Below are 23,325 nucleotides of genomic sequence, written 5' to 3'. Positions count from 1 at the left end.
TGTGTCTGGGTGTAAAAACATGAACCTGATCAATTCAATTCATTTTATTTATTTATAACTAACTAACTAACCATCACGCCGCTTCCCCGCAGGGGTAGGCAGAGAGAATAGAGCGTCACACCACTCTGTCTTTGCAAACATTATTCGCCTCTTCCGTGTTCACGCATCTCCTCATACACACCCGCCGATTGTTACGACTCCTAAACTGACCACTTTCAAGTATTTGGCATACCTGAACGCTCCATGTTTTTCTCGGTCTTCCTCTGCTCTTTTTTCCACTTACATTCGCCTCATAAATTTGTTTCACCGTTCTTTCCTCACTCATTCGTTCTACATGTCCAAACCATCTCAACACGCCTTTCTTAATTTTATCGATAGTGCTTATCTCAGCTTTGCATTCCTTCCTTATTTCACTATTCGCACATCTATCATGTATTTATTTATAATTAACATATACATTGCAAACTAAAATTTAAAGCGTTGAATGAATACTACTACTACTACTACCATCACGCCGTTTCCCCGCAGGGGTAGGCAGAGAGGATGGAACGCCACACTCTTCTGTCCTGACATACACTCCTCGCCTCCTTCACATCCATACATACATCTAGTCATACATGCCCTCCGATTACGCAGACTTTTGACACCGCCAGATTTTAGGTTCTGATTGATCTGATCGTGCCAAGTCTTTTTCGGTCGTCCACGTTCTGTTTTCCCTCTCACATTCGCCACATATATTTTCTTAGTCATTCTCTCGCTATCCATTCGCTCCACATGTCCATACCACCGCAAAGAGCTCTTCCTAATCTTTTAAATTATTCCTCGTTCAGCCTTACATTCCCTTCTTATATCGTCGTTTTTAATTCTGTCATACAATTATTTTCCACACATTCGTCTGAGGGAGCGCATTTCAACAGCGTTCACTCTGCTTTCATCCTTCCTTTGCCAGTTCCATGAATACTCTTTTATGTATTAATTTTAAATCAAACACAGATTTTTCGAGTCTACTAAGTTGTATTTTACTAATAAAAACACATAAAAAAAATAATATTATGATAATCGTTTCGCCTAGTTATGGCATTTTCAAACGAATGTGAGGATCAAATGGACTGACGGTCCTTATGTAGCTTACATGATACGAAGGCATGGCCTGGGTGACGTTGTCCATGACAGAAGGACCTACAGCCCGAGGACGAGGAGAGCTGACTCCAACAGTCTACAAGGACGATTGGAGTTGGGATGAAGCCAGGAAGACGAAGAAGAACTTTTTTTTCCGCCTCCGTAGTGTAATGGTCAGCGCGCTCGGCTACCGTTCTGGAGGTCCCGGGTTCGATTCCCAGGGGGGTCAAATAAATATAAGTGATTTTTTCACTGTAATATTTATTTAATATTACCCTGGACTGGTACCTGAAGCGGAGGGCAGATCACCTTTCCTTTCATGTGTAAACGATCAAGATAACACTGCGTTTATATGAAGCAGTGCCCTATACACCATCGGGTGCGGATAAGGGTTTGAAATGATACATCAGTAAACGATCGACCCCATGACGTCACGCGATTGAGTTCGCAGCAGCATCTATAATTGCATTTTAGAAAGCTTTTATTTTGCAGAAACCCATTTAGCATAGGCTCAACACAGGCCATGCCTAAAGAGCCGTAATACATATCTTCTTCTTCTTCTAACCCTTATCCGCACCCCAATGGTGCATAGGGCACTGCATCGTTTACAAATCAAATGATTTTTTCACTGTAATATTTATTAAATATTACCATGGACTGGTACCTTAAGCGGAGGGCTGATCACCTTTCCTTCATGAGTAAACGATCAAGATAACACTACGTTTATATGAAGCAGTGCCCTATACACCATCGGGTGCGGATAAGGGTTTGAAATGATACATCAGTATACGATCGACCCCATGACGTCACGCGATTGAGTTCGCAGCAGCATCTATAATTGCATTTTAGAAAGCTTTTATTTTGCAGAAACCCATTTAGCATAGGCTCAACACAGGCCATGCCTAAAGAGCCGTAATACATATCTTCTTCTTCTTCTAACCCTTATCCGCACCCCAATGGTGCATAGGGCACTGCATCGTTTACAAATCAAATGATTTTTTCACTGTAATATTTATTAAATATTACCATGGACTGGTACCTTAAGCGGAGGGCTGATCACCTTTCCTTCATATGTAAACGATCAAGATAACACTGCGTTTATATGAAGCAGTGCCCTATGCACCATTGGGGTGCGGATAAGGGTTTTATTATTATTTTTTTTTTAAATGGTTACAAGTCGTACGTTGAAATTGTTGAATACCCCTGACTAGACGAAAAGGTCGAAAATCGATAAAAGAGAACATCTTTACTGAGGGACAAATTTATTAAAATAAAAGCTTTTAACTTTATAAGTATTTATAAATAATTCTTTACCCGGCCTTGCCCGTGATTCAACTCTTGCATTATAAAATAATATAAAAACATACTAATATAAGAGTTTCTGCTTAATAAAAAGCTTCTTTACATCTCACCAATAGATGTCTCTAGTGAAGTTCTAGTGATTCAAGAACAAGGTTTCTAAATTAGTTCATATATACAGAACTTCCAAGAATTTGAGTAGTGTGGTTGTCAATAATGGGTAGAATTGGTGAATGTTACACGTGTGTAAAGTGATCACTTAAACCAGCCTATGACGGTCGTCAGCCCCGTAAATGCCCAGACTTGCATATTCTTCTTCATCTTTGATGAGATGTCAAAAAATAATATGAAAGTAACTCCTATAATTGGAGATAATCCAGGTTTTGTGAAAAAGTATTTGGACACACTCAAAATGTTGTAATATAAAAACGTTCACGCATTAAGAAAAAAAATTTAAAAGATACGATTTTTTTAAATGAATATATTCAAAGAATATATCAACACACAAAGGTGGATAAGTTCCGGTCTTTCAAAGATCCGCGCGAACTGATCTACATCATTAAGTGATCCGCTCACTAAGACCGGTTCAATTGAATCAATGGATCATCACGTATGACTTGTATTTCATGGATTCAGTAAAGCGTGCGAGTGTTTTCGCCTAGAATTTTCACTCATGAATTACATGAAATTATAGTAACTTTAAACATACAGAGTAAATCCACTCACAAGTAGGTAAAGGCTATAAAACTTATAAAGTTGAAGCCTGAGTAGGACATGATTAACGGTGTTGCATAAGCCGTAGCTAGATTTCAGAGTCACTTGGACGTTAGGTAATTAAAAAAAAAACAGTAAATCAGCGTTAGGGAATGACAATTTCTAAAATTGGGATCCGGTCACTCTATGAACGTAACCGAACGGGTTCATAAGATTCGGTCGTTACGAACGATCCGTGTCTGTTTCGACTCTCACAAGAAGAAAAAACATATATTAGAATCGTTAACGAGCAAGTTAAAAGTTGAAAGGTTAAAATTTGTAAAAATATCAGTCGTATATAAAATATACAGATATAATGTTTTCATCGAATTCAATATTGAAAGGAAAAATCAAAGAAAAATTTGAAAGGTGGGCTTTATTCAAAAGTATCAATGGGTCGAATCACAAAACGAATGTCGATATTTTAGGAATTAAATATTTAAAAAAAATATATATATTATGGACTAATTAATTGTAAAATAATGAAAGAAGGGAAATACATTATTGACCAATTTGTTGTAAAATTACGAATGAAGGAAAATACATTAATGACCAATCTGTTGTAAAATAATGAATGAAAGAGAATGAATACATTATTGACTATTTTCTAATAAAATAATGAATGAAGGAGAATACAGTTGTGACCATTTTGTTGTAAAATAATGAATGAAGGAGAATACATTATTGACCATTTTGTTGTAAAATAATGTATGTAGGATAAAACATTATTGACCAAGTTGTTTTAAATTTTAAATAAAAAATACATTGTTGACTAATTTATTTTAAATTTTGAATAAAGAATACATTATTCACTAATTTGTTTAAAATTTTGAATAAAGAATACATTATTGACTAATTTGTTTTAAATTTTGGATGAAGAATACATTTTTGACCATTTTGTTGTAAAATAATGAATGTAGGATAAAACATTATTAACTAATTTGTTTTTAATTTTTAATAAAAAATACATTACTGACTAATTTCTTTGAAATTTTGAATAAAGAATACATTATTGACTAATTTGTTTAAAATTTTGAATAAAGAATACATTATGGATAATTTGTTTTTAATTTTGAATAAAGAATACATTATTGACTAATTTGTTTTAAACTTTGAATGAAGAATACGTTATCGACCTATTTGTGGTAAAATAATGAATGGAGGAGAATACATAATCGAACCACAAGCGATCTCTCGAATTCGTGTTCGAATGGTGATATAAGGAAAAATTGCGAGGCTCGATAATCCATTTTACATCAAATAAAGAAAGAGGTGAAGATTCATTGCAAAGACAGATACGTGTGGCGTTCTACCCTCTCTGCCTACCCCTGCGGGGGTGTTGCCTGAAGGTGCTGTCAGTTGGTTTCAACATCAATCAGGAATATGATCAGAAGAAAGTCTCCTTTTGTGATTTGCGCGTCAAAATTTGACAGCGATTCGAATTCCGAATTTCCCCGTTCCAAATCCGAACCAGCCAATGGGCGTCTCCCCAATTTCCCCACCCCCGGCGGACGGACGTGGGCGTGCCCGGAAAAATCGATGCCGCCCTCCCATTGGTCGGCGCTGACCAATGGCGAGCGGGCAGCGCAGGGAGGGAAAAATACTCACGAAAAAAATAATCGATTTTTTCATTTTCGACTGCGTAGAAGCTTCAAAAGATATTGGCTGGATGCCAATTTTCTGAAAATCGAAGATATTTTAACGACGCAAAAGAAATTTGAAGTATTTTTTTCCATAATTGGCACAGATGAGCTAGCAGGGCACAACGGAGTCCTGGTACCAAATCTAATGAAAGAAAGTGAAGCATGGAGTTGGCTTAAGAGGGTAGATTTAATGCAGTCGTAATGCAATCTCTCAGTGCGGCAATACCGTGTATGGTAGATGTTCTAATGGTGATATAAGGAAAGGGTGCAAGGCTGAGATGAGCACTATCCAGCAAACTAAGGAAGGTGGGTTGGGATGGTTTGGGAAGGATGAGAGTAGACTGGATGCAGTCGGGATGCCATCTCTCAGTGCGGCAAGACCGTGTATGGTAGATGTTCCAATGGTGATATAAGGAAAGGGTGCAAGGCTGAGATGAGCACTATCCAGCAAACTAAGGAAGGCGGGTTGGGATGGTTTGGGAAGGATGAGAGTAGACTGGATGCAGTCGGGATGCCATCTCTCAGTGCGGCAAGACCATGTATGGTAGATGTCCCAATGGTGATATAAGGAAAGGGTGCAAGGCTGAGATGAGCACTATCCAGCAAACTAAGGAAGGCGGCTTGGGATGGTTTGGGAAGGATGAGAGTAGACTGGATGCAGTCGGGATGCCATCTCTCAGTGCTGCAAGACCGTGTATGGTAGATGTTCCAATGGTGATATAAGGAAAGGGTGCAAGGCTGAGATGAGCATTATCCAGCAAACTAAGGAAGGTGGGTCGAGATGGTTTGGGCACGTGGAACGAATGAGCAAAGAAAGAACATTAAAACAAATTTATGATGCGAGTGCAGTTGGAAATGTGGGCATAGGAAGACCGAGGAAAACTTGGCATGATTAAGCATGTCAGATTCTTGTGCGGGTTATAACTAACTATCACGCCGCTTCTCACAGAGGTATGCAGAGAGGATAGAACGCCACACACACCAATCAGTGCAAACAATCTACGCCTCTTCCATATTCACGCATCTCCTCATACATACCCGCCGATTGTTACGACTCCTAACCTGACCACATTCAAGAATTTGGCATACCTGATCGTGCCATGTTTTTTGCGGTCTTCCTCAGTTGCAATTTACCGCATGGTCGTTATAAAAATATATATATATGACGTTGTTGAAAGGAGTGAGCGATATTACAATTATCTAAACTGTTTGCGCAGAACCGATAATTTGTCAACACGTGAACTAAACGCTTAGGGTTGAAACGTGCTACGAGACCTGCTGTGCTAAGCGGAAATGGCGTATATGGATGTAAGTGAAATTCACAAGGTTGACAGATTTCATAAAAAGGAGATTGGATGCTGTGAACAGTGTGAATGGTTCTCTGAAATATTCGTTTTTTAATTCATCAATTTTTTTTTAAATACAACATTTAAGTGTGTCCAAATAATTGTCCAGAAATCTGGATTATCTCCAATTACAGGAGTGATTTTTCATTTTATTTATTGACATCTCATCGAAGATGAAGAAGAATATTGGAGTCTGGGCATTTACGGGGCTGACGACCGTTCGAAGTGATCACTTTACACTCGTGTAACATTCACCAATTCTACACATTATTGACAACCACACTACTTTATTTTTATTTGAATTAATGCCTGTGAAATCTAGCTACGGCTTATGCAACACCGCTTATCATGACCCTACTCAGGCTTCAACTTTAAAAGTTTCATAGCCTATGCCTACTCGTGAGTGGATTTACTCTTTATGTTTAAAGTTACAATAATTTCATGTAGTTCATGAGTGAAAACTCTAGGCAAAAACACTCGCCACTACTCAAATTCTTGGAAGCTCTATATATATGAACCAATTTCGAAACATTGTTCTTGAATCACTAGAACTTCACTAGAGACATCTATTGGTGGGATGAAAAGAAGCTTTTTATTGAGCAGAAACTCTTTTATTGGTATGTGAGGTCCGAATCCTGGATTATACATATATATATATATATATATATATATATATATATATATATATATATATATATATATATATATATATATATATATATATATATATATATATATATATATATATATATATATATATATATATATATATATATATATATATATATATATATATATATATATATATATATATATATATATATATATATGTATATATATGTATATATATATATATATATATATATATATATATATATATATATATATATATATATATATATATATATATATATATAATAATAATAATAAAACCCTTACCGCACCCCAATGGTGCATAGGGCACTGCTTCATATAAACGCAGTGTTATATCGATCGTTTACACATGAAGGAAAGGTGATCAGCCCTCCACTTCAGGTACCAGTCCAGTGCAATATAGAATAAATATTATAGTGAAAAAATCACTTATATTTATTAAACCCCCCTGGGTATCGAACCCGGGACCTCCAGAACGGTGGCCGAGCATGCTGACCATTACACAAAGTGAACGGTGAATGATAAGGAGAGTATTATTATATTATGTATTATATTATACTGAATAAAAATAGCTAATTCAATTTATATGGGCAGACCAAAATATCAAAATAAAAACCATGTCAGTTACCCCATATGCGCTTAACAAAACATCAGTGTGGGCGCAGCAAATATTTATGTAGGGGTTGTACGATTGAACACGACATGCCAGTTTTCTGGTCGACTTAACATACAGAGAGGGGGTGCGTTCACATCGGTAAAGGGTGATTACAACAATAAACCTGTTAGCGTCATACCTGATATCAACACACAGGTTGTAATGTATACAACGATAGCTGTGTAATATTTGTAAAACAGCTCTTTTGGCCGCAATGGCAGCGCCATCTGTTGAACGTAACAGCAGCGTATGCAATACTAAACGTTACCCATGGCAGAGAGCGTCTTTCTGGACGAATGGTGTCACTAAGCGTTGTGAAATTATAAATATTAGAGTTGTATGCATTATATTTTCTTTCTTTTCCATTTAACCAGACTTATAGCACCACTGGGTGTGAATATATATTGTCCGCCTACGCGGTGTAATGGTTGACGTGTTTAGCTGCCGTGCCGGAGGTCCCGGGTTCGATTCCAAGGGGGGGGAGGACAAAATATTTTTTTAGTGATTTTACACTACAATATTTATTTTATATTACCCTGGACTGGCCCCTGAAACGTAGGAGTGATAACCTCGCCTTCATGTTTGCAACGATCAAGATAACACTGCGTCAATTCGATGCAACGCCCTATGCACCATCGGTTGCGGATCAGGTTTGTATTGATTGACTGTGAAATTTCAAGGTACCTACAATCACATAGTGTAGGAAATAACATCAGATGCTATATATGAACAAATGAAGTATTGCACATTGTGTATGATTATTATATATATATATATATATATATATATATATATATATATATATATATATATATATATATATATATATATATATATATATATATATATATATATATATATATATATATATATATATATATTTACATATATATTTATATATGTAATAAAATACCTAGGTGCCTACCTATACATTTTATTAAGTACCTACATATAGTACAAAAATCTACCACCAGATGTCGCATGCGTCGCACCGAATAAACGAAAGACATCAGATAGAAAAATATAATATTGAGAACTGTCAGAATCAGATAGATAGAAAAATATTGTAAAGATTAATTAAGAATAAACTTTTACTGTCGATACTTTAATTACAAAGAAGAATATTACCACGTTATATATAATAATAATAACCATATCCGCTCCCTAGGTGGAGCATATGAAGTCCACAAACTGTCTCCAGGCTTTTCTGTCGGCTGCCAGCTCCCTTGCATCCTCCCAAGTCAGATCCGCGTCCCGAAGTTCTGACGAAAACTGCCGACGAATTGTCAGCAGTGGTTGTCCTGGGCGGCGCGAACCTGATGCCTTGTAAAAGAGGCAAGCTTGATTAAGGCTCTCAGGAGGCATGCGGAGTACATGGCCAAGCCAAGCCAAGCGTTATATATATATATATATATATATATATATATATATATATATATATATATATATATATATATATATATAAAATAAGCCGTCACAAAATACCCCGTCTTCCTTAAATTACTTTAAAGCTTCTCGATTACGTCATTAGTAAGAAACGAATATAAATATGAAAATAAACATACTTCAGTGGGTTTAATATTTAAGTATGATGATAGATATGGAATTTCTATATGGGAATATCGATCAAACATCGCGTTTGCCCTTAGAATGGGTAACTCGGCCGCAGCCCATAATATTACCATAAATACGACAGTCGAAAAGTAGGAATAGGATATTAAAATACACATATAACCTTCTCTCACATGGAGCCCTGATACACAGTATAAGAAAACTGTGAATTAAAAACTAAGAATATGGTAGTCTGGGCATTTACGGGGCTGACGACCGTCTTAGGCTGGTTCAGTGATCACTTTACACACGTGTAACATTCACCAATTCTACCCATGATTGACAACCACACAACTTTTTTTTTTTTTAATTACCTAACGTCCAAGTGACTCCGAAATCTAGCTACGGCTTATGCAACACCGTTTATCATGTCCCTACTCAGGCTTCAACTTTATAAGTTTCAAAGCCTATGCCTACTCGTGAGTGGATTTACTCTTTATGTTTAAAGTTACTATAATTTCATGTAATTCATGAGTGAAAATTCTAGGCTTAAACACTCGCTCTACACTACTTAAATTCTTGGAAGTTCTATATATACGAACCAATTTCGAAACACTGGTCTTGAATCACTAGAACTTCACTAGAGACATCTATTGGTGAGATGTAAATAAGCTTTTTATTGAGCAGAAACTCTTTTATTAGTATGTGAGGTCCGAATCCTGGATTATAATCACATACATGGGAAACGCTAAAAATATTATTTTCATCTAATATTATTTAAGCTAATAATTTGACCAGATAATTTATTTACAACATTTTGAGTGTGTCCAAATACTTGTTTTTAAAATCCGGATTATCTCCAATTACAGGAGTTATTTTCATATTATTTTTTGACATCTCATCAAAGATGAAGAAGAATATGGAAGTCTGGGCATTTAGGGGGCTGACGACCATCATAGGCTGGTTTAAGTGATCACTTTACACACCTGTAACATTCACCAATTCTACCCATCATTCTACCAATAGATGTCTCTAGTGAAGTTCTAGTGATTCAAGAAGAAGGTTTCTAAATTGGTTCATATATACAGAACTTCCAAGAATTTGAGTAGTGTGGTTGTCAATAATGGGTAGAATTGGTGAATGTTACACGTGTGTAAAGTGATGACTTAAACCAGCCTGAGAAGGTCGTCGGCCCCGTAAACGCTCAGACTTCCATATTCTTCTTCATCTTTGATGAGATGTCAAAAAATAATATGCCATTAAACCTTGTTTAATTTTGGATATATTACCAAACAATTCACTTTGGCACCACAAATTGGCTGGAGTTTTGACTTGGCTATCTTTGAGACCTCACACGAGGACTTCACATAGGAGATGTTTAGAATACCAGCTAATGCATATGCATACCCGTGTGTATGAGTGCGTTTCCATGTCTATTCAACCATGACGATCAGCTGTTTGTATTGGAGCATAAAAACGATAAATTACCGTCATGGTGGCTACCATAAAAACCAAAAACTACAGAGTGAAATTTAGATTTTAAAAAAATGGACATTTTTATCGATATAACATCATCTATAAGAAGAATTCGGAGGCCTGGGTATTTGCGAGATCACGACTTGTCATTGGCCGTTTTGAATGATCACTTTAATTATTTATTTAAACTTCAAGTACAGAAGTGTAATAAGTACATTGGCCGAAATCCAATATAAACTAATTAACTAACTGACTAACCATCACGCCGCTTCACCGCAGGGGTAGGCAGAGAGAATAGAACGCCACACCACTCTGTCTTTGCAAACATTCTTCGCCTCTTCCACGTTCATGCATCTCCTCATACATACCCACCGATTGTTACAACTCCTAACCTGACCACATTCAAGTATTTGGCATACCTGATCGTGCCATGTTTTTCGCGGTCTTCCTCCGCTTCTTTTCCCACTAACATTCGCCTCATAAATTTGTTTTACCGTTCTTTCCTCACTCATTCGTTCCACATGTCCAAACCATCTCAACACACCTTTCTTAATTTTATCGATAATGCTTATCTCAGCTTTGCATTCCTTCCTTATTTCACTATTCGCACATCTATCATACATCGTTTTGTCGCACATTCTTCTGAGAGATCGCATTTCGACTGCATTCAGTCTACTTTCATCCTTCTTTTGCCAACATTCTTCGCCTCTTCCACGTTCATGCATCTCCTCATATATACCGCTTTCAAGTATTTGGCATACCTGATTGTGCCAAGTTTTTCTCGGTCTTCCTCTGCTCATTTTTCCAATAACATTCGGCTCATAAATTTGTTTTACCGATCTTTCCTCACTCATTCGTTCCACATGTCCAAACCATTATTGTTGAAATCCAATATTTTCCAACGAATCGAGACTTGTGATATTGGTCATAACGTTTGATACCATATACAGCTGTTTGCAATCAGAGGGTAGATAGTACTTGAACATTTAAAAAAACATAAATTACAAATTGATGATAGTAAGGAAGGCAAAGGAAGAAGGGAGTTTAGGGAAGGAGGTAGAGGGAGGAGGTTTGATGGACAGTTAGGGTTCTAATGATAGATAGTAATGTCTCAGACGTTTCTTGCAAGTTATTAGAGAAGGTGCATTTGTTTACGCGGAGAGGTAATTCATCCCATAGTCTGGCCGCTTGGACAGAGAAGGAATTACTGAAGAATGATGTGTTATGGCGAGGAATGGAAAGTGTTTGACCGAGTTTAAACAAATAACTGGCAACCCGTAAATGCCCAGACTTCCATATTCTTCTTCATCTTTGATGAGATGTCAAAAAATAATAAGAAAAATAACTCCTATAATGGAGATAATCCAGATTTTGTGAACAAGTATTTGGACACACTCAAAACGTTGTAAATAAATTATCTGGTCAAATTATAAGCTTAAATAATAAAAATGAAAATTATATTTTCTGGCGTTTCTCATGTGTGTGATTATAATCCAGGATTCGGACCTCACATACTAATAAAAGAGTTTCTGTTCAATAAAAACCTTATTTTCATCTCACCAATAGATCGGCTGTCTAAACTTAAAACACAGTAAGGGACTTTTTTTTAGGACGTTTTTTTTGCATTTTTGGGCTAAGTAGAATCTACTTAGTCCAAAATGTAAAAAAAACGTACTAAAAAAAAATCCCTTACTGTATTTTGAAGTTCTAGTGATTCGAGAACAATGTTTCTGAATTGGTTCATATATATAGAACTTCCAAGAATTTGAGTAGTGTGGTTGTCAATAATGGGTAGAATTGGCGAATGTTACACGTGTGTAAAGCGATTACTTAAACACCAGCTTATGACGGTCGTCAGCCCCGTAAATGCCCAGACTTCCATATTCTTCTTCATCTTTGATGAGATGTCAAAAAATAATATCAAAATATTGTCAATTTTTTTATTGATTCCAGGCAAATTTCTCCCTAGACCAGCTCTGGTCACAGATGACGATTCTACCCTTTGAACTCCACATTACGCAAGGTGCAAACATTGCGCTAGGGTGACATTCAAATTGGAATTTAGTAATCGATTTGCGCTTGAATACAATATCGAAAATTCTAGCGTTTATCAAAACCAGCTGCTTCCGTTTACTTTCGGTAAAAATCTTGCCCGCCCATGCGGAAAAATTGGACGTAGGGTGATACAACTAATTATTGACAGTGGGTGACAGTCATCATGACGGTGTTCAGTTTTTTTTGTATTCAAATTTCCTTGCAACGGAAAGACTATACAAAATTTTTCATTTTTCTATTTCAAATGGTATTTTTATAGTACACTATTATTCACATATACACACATACATACATACATACATACATAAATTAATTAAATAAAAGAACGTCATAAATCTTTTAGTTGTGCATGTTTTCGAAATGCCCAGAAAATGTACTATATCCCAGCAAAAGCGGCATATTTTTAACTCAATATTTACCCCCTACAGGGTAGAAAGTGTTGTTTTTGCATTTTGAACAAAAGGTATTGTTCAACTATTTTTTTAAATGTACTAAATATTTTTCAAATGTAGAAAACACATTCAGGTTTTACGTAAAAAGATCTGTTGCACAGTAAAAAGTTCAATAAGTGGCTTGATATTTATTTGTAATACATTGTATTATATTTTAAAACATAAAAACGTTATACTGAAAAATCAAGTTTTTTGATTTATGACGTTCTTGAAAGGAGTCAGCGGCATGGGCTCCATACAAACCATAATATGACTGTAACAGCAAAACTTGACGTGATACAAGCTTGTCACCATATACACTTTGAATAAGAACGATTAACTTAGTCCAAATCAGTCATCCAAATTTCAGTTACAAAATCATTGTTGGCCAGTGTTATTAGGATTTTTTTTCTATCAGACGAATCGGAGTATTCATAGCATGGGCGGATAGAACGCACTTGGTTACAAGTACGTCAGTATCTATAGGAATATTAGCATCAATCGAATCGTAGCTATGACGATGAGAACAGTTAAAATTGCTTGATCGATCCATCTTATATAGTTTGGCCATGATAATAACAAATCGTTGCTTAGCGTTACTTTCCAGGGGATGTCGGGGTTTAATTGCTACAATAATATTTACTCGTGTATATATATATATATATATATATATATATATATATATATATATATATATATATATATATATATATATATATATATATATATATATATATATATATATACACGAAACCCTTATCCGCACCCCAATGGTGCATAGGGCACTGTGTCATATAAACGCAGTGTTATCTTGATCGTTTTTACACATGAAGGAAAGGTGATCAGCCCTCCGCTTCAGGTACCAGTCCATGGTACTATTGAATAAATATTACAGTGAAAAAATCACTTATATTTATTTTACCCCCCTTGGGAATCGAACCCGGGACCTCCAGAACGGTAGCCGAACGTGCTGACCATTACACTACGATGTAAATAAAATACCTGTAGATTTTATTAAGAAAGGTGTGTTGAGATGGTTTGGACATGTAGAACGAATGAGTGAGTAAAGAACGGTAAAACAAATTTATGAGGCGAATGCAAGTGGAAAAAGGAGCAGAGGAAGACTGAGAAAAACATGGCACGATCAGGTATACCAAACACCTGAAAGTGGCCAGGTTAGGAGTCGTAACAATCGGCGGGTATGTATGAGGAGATGCATGAACGTGGAAGAGGCGAAGAATGTCTGCAAAGACGAGTGGTGTGGCGTTCTATTCGCTCTGCCTACCCCTGCGGGGAACCAGCGTGATGGTTAGTTATTTTTTTCTTTTTTTTGTTGATTTTATTAAATTTATGTAGTGGCGACCATCACTATTGTGACAGTCGGTAAGGTAGATCGCTCAAGTCTACCACCAGACGTCGCGCATGCGTCGCACTGGGAAAAACAAGAGACGTCAGATAAAAAAATATTGTATTTGGTGAAGTGTCATATTATATGTAAATTAAAAAAAAAAAGATTATTATAATTATTCTAAGTTAAATCCTCTGTTTCGTGTTACTTGGAAATAAGATAACTTAGAAATATTAGAAATTAAAACGGCAATTAATGATAATATAATAATAAATCCCTTACCGCACCCCAATGGTGCATAGGGCACTGCTTCATATAAACGCAGTGTTATCTCGATCGATTACACATGAAGGAAAGGTGATCAGCCCCCCCGCTTCAGGCACCAGTCCAGTATAATATTGAATAAAAATTAGAGTGAAAAATTAACTTATATTTATTAAACCCCCCTGGGAATCGAACCCGGGACCTCCAGAACGGTAGCCGAGCATGCTGACTATTACACTACGGAGGCGGACATTATGATAATTTACAACTAATAAATACACAATTAAACGATTTTTCTAAAAATCTGTTATTAAATATGTTTCCAATCACTCATCACCCCTGATCCCTTTTGACTGTGACTGCCAATCAACACAAAAATAAAGCCGCTTGAGATCTACCCAAGCTCCTTTGCCTAACCGTCAAAATATTTTGAATATTGCTAAGTAGATAGTGTTTTAGTATTAATCAGTCTTGATAAAGAAGCGGTTAGCTTGGAAACCGGAAGACATTATGATAAATAAATAATAAAACCCTTACCGCACCCCAATGGTGCATAGGGCACTGCTTCAAATAAACGCAGTGTTATCTCGATCGATTACACATGAAGGAAAGGTGATCAGCCCTCCACTTCAGGTACCAGTCCAGTGTAATATTGAATAAATATTAGAGTGAAAAAATCACTTATATATTTATTAAACCCTCCTGGGAATCGAACCCGGGACCTCCAGAACGGTAGGCGAGCATGCTGACCATTACACTACGGAGGCGGACAAAATATAATTTATACAATACATATAATTAAGTTATAATAAAATATTTGCAGTGATTTCATTACAAAATTACATTTTAATTACTTATTATTTTTTTGACATCTCATCAAAAATGAAGAAGAATATGGAAGTCTGGGCATTTACGGGGCTGACGACCGTCATAGGCTGGTTTAAGTGATCACTTTACACACGTGTAACATTCACCAATTCTACCCATTATTGACAACAACACTATTCAAATTCTTAAAAGTTCTATATATATGAACCAATTTAGAAACCTTGTTCTTGAATCACTAGAACTTCACTAGAGACATCTATTGGTGAGATGTAAAGAAGCTTTTTTATTAAACAGAAACTCTTATATTAGTATGTGAGATCCGAATCCTGGATTATATTCACACATTATATTCACACACATGAGAAACGCCAGAAAATACCATTTTCATTTAACCAGCCTACGACGGTCGTCAGCCCCGTAAATGCCCAGACTTCCATATTCTTTTTCATCTTTGATGAGATGTCAAAAAAATAATATGAAAAATCCTGTAATTGGAGATAATCCAGATTTTGTGAACAAGTATTTGGACACACTCAAAATGTTGTTAATTACTTATAACTTTTCCTTGTGTCCGAATAACCCCGTTTTCCCCAAAAGACATTAATATTATAGCATTATTTAGACGGTTATTAATTTTACCATAACTTGCGTGCACAGATTGTCAGAAAAATATCAGAATTCATATTTTACCCTTCAAATTGTCCATGGGAATCTCAGAAATCGGTAAAATACCATTGCTTTATGTAATTCACCATTAATTATGCCTCATAAACGTAAATTATTAGATATATCGCTCACTCCTTTCAAGAACGTCATAAATCAAAATACTTTATTTTTCAGGAGAACGTTTTTAAAGATAAAAAATATAATACAATGTATTAAAAATAAATATCAAGCCACTTACTGAACTTTTTAATGTGCAACAGAACTTTTTAGGTAAAACCTGAAGGTTTTTTCTCCATTTGAAAAATATTTAGTATATTAAAAAAAAATATTATAAAATACCTTTTCTTCAAAATGCAAAAACAATACTTTCTGCCCTGTAGCGGGTAAATATTAAGTTAAAATATGCCGCTTTTGCTGGGAAATAGTACATTTTCTGGACATTTCGAAAACATGCACAACTGAAAATTGACGATTTTTGATTTATGACGTTCTTGAAAGGAGCGAGCGATATGGAGAATTATAAAGAAATATATCTGAATGCGAATTCGATATTCATGGGTAGGATGGTGAATGAAACACAGCGTAAAGAGTTATCATCTAAATAAGACGATGACAAGTCGTGATCCCTGTAAATACCATGACTTCAATTTTCTTCTTACAACCTATGTTCAGAAAACAATAAAAAAAAATTATAGTCACTGATAAAATAATAATAATAATAAATCCCTTACCGCACCCCAATGGTGCATAGGGCACAGCTTCACATAAACGCAGTGTTATCTCGATCGATTACACATGAAGGAAAGGTGATCAGCCCTCCACTTCAGGTACCAGTCCAGTGCAATATTGAATAAATATTAGAGTGAAAAAATCACTTATATTTATTAAACCCCCCTGGGAATCGAACTCGGGACCTCCAGAACGGTAGGCGACCATGCTGACCATTACACTACGGAGGCGGACACTGATAAAAAAATATGTAAATTGACTGAACAAAGATGAAGAAGAATATGGAAGTCTGAGCATTTGCAAGGCTTACGAGCTGTCATAGGTTGGTTTAGTGATCACTTACACGCACGTGTAAAATGCGCTATTCTATTCATGAGTGACAGCCACACCACTCAAATTCTTGGAACTTCTATATATATTGTTCAAATTTTAAACATAGTGCTTGAATTCATTAGAATTTCACTACCGACATCTATGGTGAGATAAAAAAAGAAATAAAAGATTATCATTATAGAGCTTTTAATAAAAAATAAATTTGATTCAGCCTCCGCCAACGTCCGCCTCCGTAGTGTAATGGTCGGCACGCTCGGCTACCGTTGTGGAGATCCCGGGTTCGACTTCCAGGGGAGGGGGTCAAATAAATATAAGTGATTTTAATGAGTGATTAAGTGATTTTTTCACTATAATGTTTATTCAATATCACCCTGGACTGGTACCCGAAGCGGAGGGCTGATCACCTTTCCTTCATGTGTAAACGATAAAGATAACACTGCGTTTATATGGAGCAGTGCCCTATGCATCATTAAGGTGCGGATAAGGGTTTTATTTTTATTATTAAATTTGATTCAACATAGGTGAATAATAATATGGAAGTCTGGGCATTTACGAGGCTTACGAGCTGTCATAGGCTGGTTCAAGTGATCACTTTACACACGTGTTGTTACACGTGTGTAAAGGGAAATTCACCAATTCTACCCGTTATTGACAACCACACTAAAATTCTTTACTCAAGTTCTGTATATCGCTCACTCCTTTCAAGAACGTCATAAATCAAAAATCGTCAATTTTCAGTTTTGAATGTTTTCGGAAAGCCCAGATAATATATTATATCCCAGCAAAAGAGGCATATTTTCAACTTAATATTTACCCGCTACAGGGCAGAAAGTGTTGTTTTTGCATTTTGAAGAAAAGTTATTGTTTAATTATTTTTTTTTAAATATACTAAATATTTTTCAAATGGAAAAAAAAACCTTCAGGTTTTACCTAAAAAGATTTGTTGCACAGTAAAAAGTTCAATAAGTGGCTTGATTATTATTTTAATACATTGTATTATATTTTTAAACTTTAAAAACGTTCTCCTGAAAAACAAAGTTTTCTGATTTATGACGTTCTTGAAAGGAGTGAGCGATATATGAACCAATTTAGAAACCTTGTTCTTGAATCACTAGAACTTCACTAGAGACATCTATTGGTGAGATGTCAAGAAGATTTTTATCAAGCAGAAACTCTTATATTATTAGTATGTGAGGTCCGAATCCTGGATTATAATCACACGATGTTTGAACCCACTCTACCACAATTTGCTACCCGCAGGGGTAGGCAGAGAGAAGAGAACGCCACACAACTCTGTCTTCGCAAACATTCTTCACCTCTTCCACGTTCATGCATCTCCTCATACATACCCGCCGATTGTTACGACTCCTAACCTGACCACTTTCAAGTATTTGGCATACCTGATCGTGCCATGTTTTTCTCGGTCTTCCTCTGCTCTTTTTTCCACTTACATTCGCCTCATAAATTTGTTTTACCGTTCTTTCCTCACTCATTCGTTCTACATGTCCAAACCATCTCGACACACCTTTCTTAATTTTATTGATAGTGCTTATCTCAGCTTTGCATTCCTTCTTTATTTCACTATTCGTACATCTATCATACATCGTTTTGTCGCACATTCTTCTGAGAGATCGCATTTTGACTGCATTCAGTCTACTTTCATCCTTCTTTTGCCAACTCCGTATTTCACTTCCATACATTAGAGTTGGAACCAGGACTCCGTTGTGCACTGCCAGTTTAGCTTCCGCTGATAGGACAGTCAATGACTTATGCGTGTATATTTTTTTAACGGTTTTATTATGACTTGTACCGTGTGAAAATCGTGAACGCAAAGCGCAGCACACAAAAGAAATGCATTTACATATTAAATAATAAAAAAATTAAATGTTCAATTTCGTGATTTTTGTCCAAGTGATTTGGTCCATAGCGAATTAGGGCATTGTATTGTCGGAATCGAACCCCATATTTGGGAACAGTCACTCATCTGGAACGCAATTAGATACACTGCTCTGTCTGGTAAAAAAAATATATATTAAAAAAAAAATTCTAGGTCAAAGGTAGCGAAGAACCATTATTTTTAGATATTTATTTATTTATTTATTTATTTCATGGAAATATACATTTTATTTAATTATACTATATGCCTCCGTAGTGTAATGGTCAGCACGCTCGGCTACCGTTCTGGAGGTCCCGGGTTCGATTCCCAAGGGGGGTAAAAATAAATATAAGTAATTTTTTCACTGTAATATTTATTCAATATTACCATGGACTGGTACCTGAAGCGGAGGGCTGATCACCTTTCCTTCATGTGTAAAACGATCATGATACACTGCGTTTATAAGACACAGTGCCCTATGCACCATAGAGGTGCGGATAAGGGTTTTATATATGTATTACGGCTCTTTAGGCATGGCCTGTGTTGAGCCAATGCTAAATGGGTTTCTGCAAAATAAAAGCTTTCTAAAATGCAATTATAGATGGCTGCTGCGAACTCAATCGCGTGACGTCATGGGGTCGATCGTATATTGATGTGTTCTTTCAAACCCTTATCCGCACGATGTAGCGTAGGGCACTGCATTATATAAACGCAGTGTTATCTTGATCGTTAGCACACGAAGGAAATGTGATCAGCTGTCCGCTCCAGGTACCAGTCCAGGGTAATTTTGAATAAATATTATAGTGAAAAGTTCACTTATATTTATTTGGCCCCCTGGGAATCGAACCCGGGACCTCCAGAACGGTAGCCGAGCGTGCTGACCATTATACTACAGAGGAATATATAAATAATATATATGTCCATATGTTTATGTATATATATATATATATATATATATATATATATATATATATATATATATATATATATATATATATATATATATATATATATATATATATATATATATATATATATATATATATATATATATATATATATATATATATATATATATATATATATATATATATATATATATATATATATATATATATATATATATATATATATATATATATACATATATATATTTAAGGAAAAAGACTTCACGATCAGATCAATCAGAACCTAAAATTAGGCGGTGTCAAAAGTCTGCGTAATCGGAGGGCATGTATGACTAGATGTATGGATGTGAAGGAGGCGAGGAGTTTGTGTCACGACAGAAGAGTGTGGCGTTCCAACCTCTCTGCCTACCCTTACGGAGAAACGGCGTGATGGTAGTAGTAGTAGTAGTAGTAGTATATATATGTATATAATCTAGTCACTAATATAAACAGAACGAACAGGAAATGGCAACCGATTTAATTTTTATTAAAAAAAATATAAATTACTAGACGATGTTGTATTGTGGTCTAAAAAAACCACTAGTTATGCAATTTTTTCATTTGGAATAAATAAACTATTGCACTTTGATATCTCTCTACTATAAATATTGATATAAATAATACGTGTAACATATAAACAAATTTGTGGCTATAGAATGTACAAAGACAGGCGATTTGCGTCGTCTCTTTTAGAACCATCCATACCATATATCGTTCACTCCTTTCAACAACGTCATATATCAAAAATCGTCAAGTTTCAGTTGTCCATGTTTTCAGAATGCCCAGAAAATGTACTATATCCCAGCAAAAGCGGCATATTTTTAACTTAATATTTACCCGCTACAGGGCAGAAAGTGATGTTTTTGCATTTTGAAGAAAAGGTATTGTTTAATTATTTATTATAAATATACTAAATATTTTTCAAATGGAGAAAAAACATTCAGGTTTTACCTAAAAAGATCTGTTGAACAGTAAAAAGTTCAATAAGTGGCTTGATATTTATTTTTTATACATTGTATTATATTTTTAAACATTAAAAACGATCTCCTGAAAAATCAAGTTTTTTTTATATATGACGTTGTTGAAAGGAGTGAGCGATATAATGTGACGTCATATATTGCTATAGATCAAGACAGACCATCGCAAACTATTTTCAAATCAAACTTTTCGATCCGATAATCTATATTTGTACGGCTGATAGTGAAATTTCAAGGACGCGTCACGTTTACCAAGCGCATTTCGTTACATGAAGGAGAAAAATGATAAATACGCAAAAGAGAGCGATGTATGCGCAGCGATACAAAGCGGTAGAATGAGATGAAGAAGAATATGCCCAAACTTATCAGACCATATTCTTCTTCATCTATGTTGAGATGTCAAGAAAATAATATGAACAATAACTCCTATAATTGGAGAAAACCCATATTTGTGAACAAGTATTTGGACACACTCAAAATGTTGTAGATAACTTCAGACGCTATATATGAACAGTTGAGATATCATGCGTTATGCAAGTTACATTTTTCATTATGTTTGAATTTGTTGAGATTATCCAGATTTGTGAACAAGTATTTGGACACACTCAAAATGTTGTAGATAACTTCAGACGCTATATATGAACAGTTGAGATATCATGCGTTATGCAAGTTACATTTTTCATTATGTTTGAATTTGTTGAGATTATCCAGATTTGTGAACAAGTATTTGGACACACTCAAAATGTAGATAACTTCAGACGCCATATATGAACAGCTGAGATATTATGCGTTATGTAAGTTACATTTTTCATTATGTTTGAATTTTTTTACTAATATGATAAATAACTCCTATAATTGGATATTATCCAGATTTGTGAACAAGTATTTGGACACACTCAAAATGTTGTAGATAACTTCAGACGCTATATATGAACAGCTGAGATATTATGCGTTATGTAAGTTACATTTTTCATTATGTTTTATTGTTTTTAAATGTTTTAAAACATTCTATAACACTCTCCTTATCATTCATCGTTCACTTTGTGTAATACCACTTTAAAAAACACCATTTCGTGACTACCGGTTACGAATAAGCACTCCATCATCAGGTCAAAAGTAGATAAAAACTGAATTTTTACTAGAAGTCTACTTAAAAATATTCCCTTTGTGATTCAATTGTCTTCTTTCTCTCTTTCAAAACAAATTTAACAATTTCATTTTAATCTGATGACGGAATGATTATTTCGTAATTACCGGTCAGTCAGTGTTTTTTTAATATATAAAAGTGGTATTACACAATGTGAACGCTGAATGATAAGGAGAGTGTTATATTACCATGCCAAAAAGGTTAAAAATGCTTTTAAAATACTAAATAAAACATTTCATAATTTAAAAATGTGTTCAAAATTGTATTTTTTTCAATGTTGGCAACATTCAAGATGTCCTTGACCTTAGACATGTCCAAAATATTTATTTTATGATAAGTAATACTTAAAAGAATAATAATAATAATATACGTAGATAATGATTATGTATTTAAAAAAAATAGTATAGATTTGCGTCATAACTCTACGTGTGATATGGACGGAGGGTAACGACTGTAATTCTACGCAAAAAAGAATTGATGCCAAATTAAAAAGTAAATACTATGATTTTATAAAAATATATATGTATTTTTTATTTATAAAATTATTAATGCAGCTATGCGTATGTATTACTGTATTTAATTTCCAATGGGAGTCTTATCGGCATACGTAAATATTTTGTTCATAATGAAAGTAAGTACTTCGAACGTTCTAGCGTTAATTTCACACACAAACATTAAAAAAATATATTGCTACTTACCAAAAGCTGCTAGAACTTGTTCAACATTGCTGGCCACATCCATTTTAAATCACAAACAAAATTATCAAACGGATTTGTAGTTATCACATGATATTTTGCAAAATATCGAGTCGAATTTTTGATGGTGACGACTGCACACACGGCTTCTGCCATCAGCAACCATTTTCACTTTGTATTTTAGCAAATTCAGCTCCAAAAATACAACAAAAACCGCTTAAAATGAGCTAAATCCACAGTTAATAGGTCATCCGTACAACACATCGAATAAAAAACAAACTATTCTCATCCCATAGATTGCGTAGATCACATTTCTGTCATCTCGCGAGATTAACGTCACTACGCACGCGACAAAACACAGATATTACATTGAAACGCACAAAAAAACAATTGATACCGCAAACACATCGTAAAAAACGGTGAAGAGTTTCGTGGAATTTGATTTATGCCCGATTTATACTTATTATCAAAACATTTTAAAAGTTTTCGACACATCTAACTACAAACATAAGATTACAGGTTGCATAGATGGC

At 35.1% G+C, this 23,325-nt stretch overlaps 1 protein-coding gene across 1 annotated transcript in view; it reads right to left on the bottom strand.

Annotated features, from left to right (window-relative positions):
* LOC148301840 (uncharacterized) overlaps positions 1-23,325 on the bottom strand; it is a 64,086-nt gene extending 40,761 nt beyond the window's left edge. The window contains exon 1 of the mRNA XM_088272648.1: positions 22,796-23,325. Coding sequence (XP_088128774.1) covers positions 22,796-22,838 — 43 coding nt within the window. The 5' untranslated portion in view covers positions 22,839-23,325. The remainder of the gene's footprint in view (positions 1-22,795) is intronic.

Source organism: Brachycentrus maculatus, unplaced genomic scaffold (genome assembly GCF_059751285.1).
Source record: "Brachycentrus maculatus isolate JH-2025_06_01 unplaced genomic scaffold, ASM5975128v1 h1tg000513l, whole genome shotgun sequence".
NCBI lineage: Eukaryota > Metazoa > Arthropoda > Insecta > Trichoptera > Brachycentridae > Brachycentrus > Brachycentrus maculatus.
Note: the sequence above shows the minus strand (reverse complement) of the source record. Positions and strands in the feature narration are given on the sequence as shown.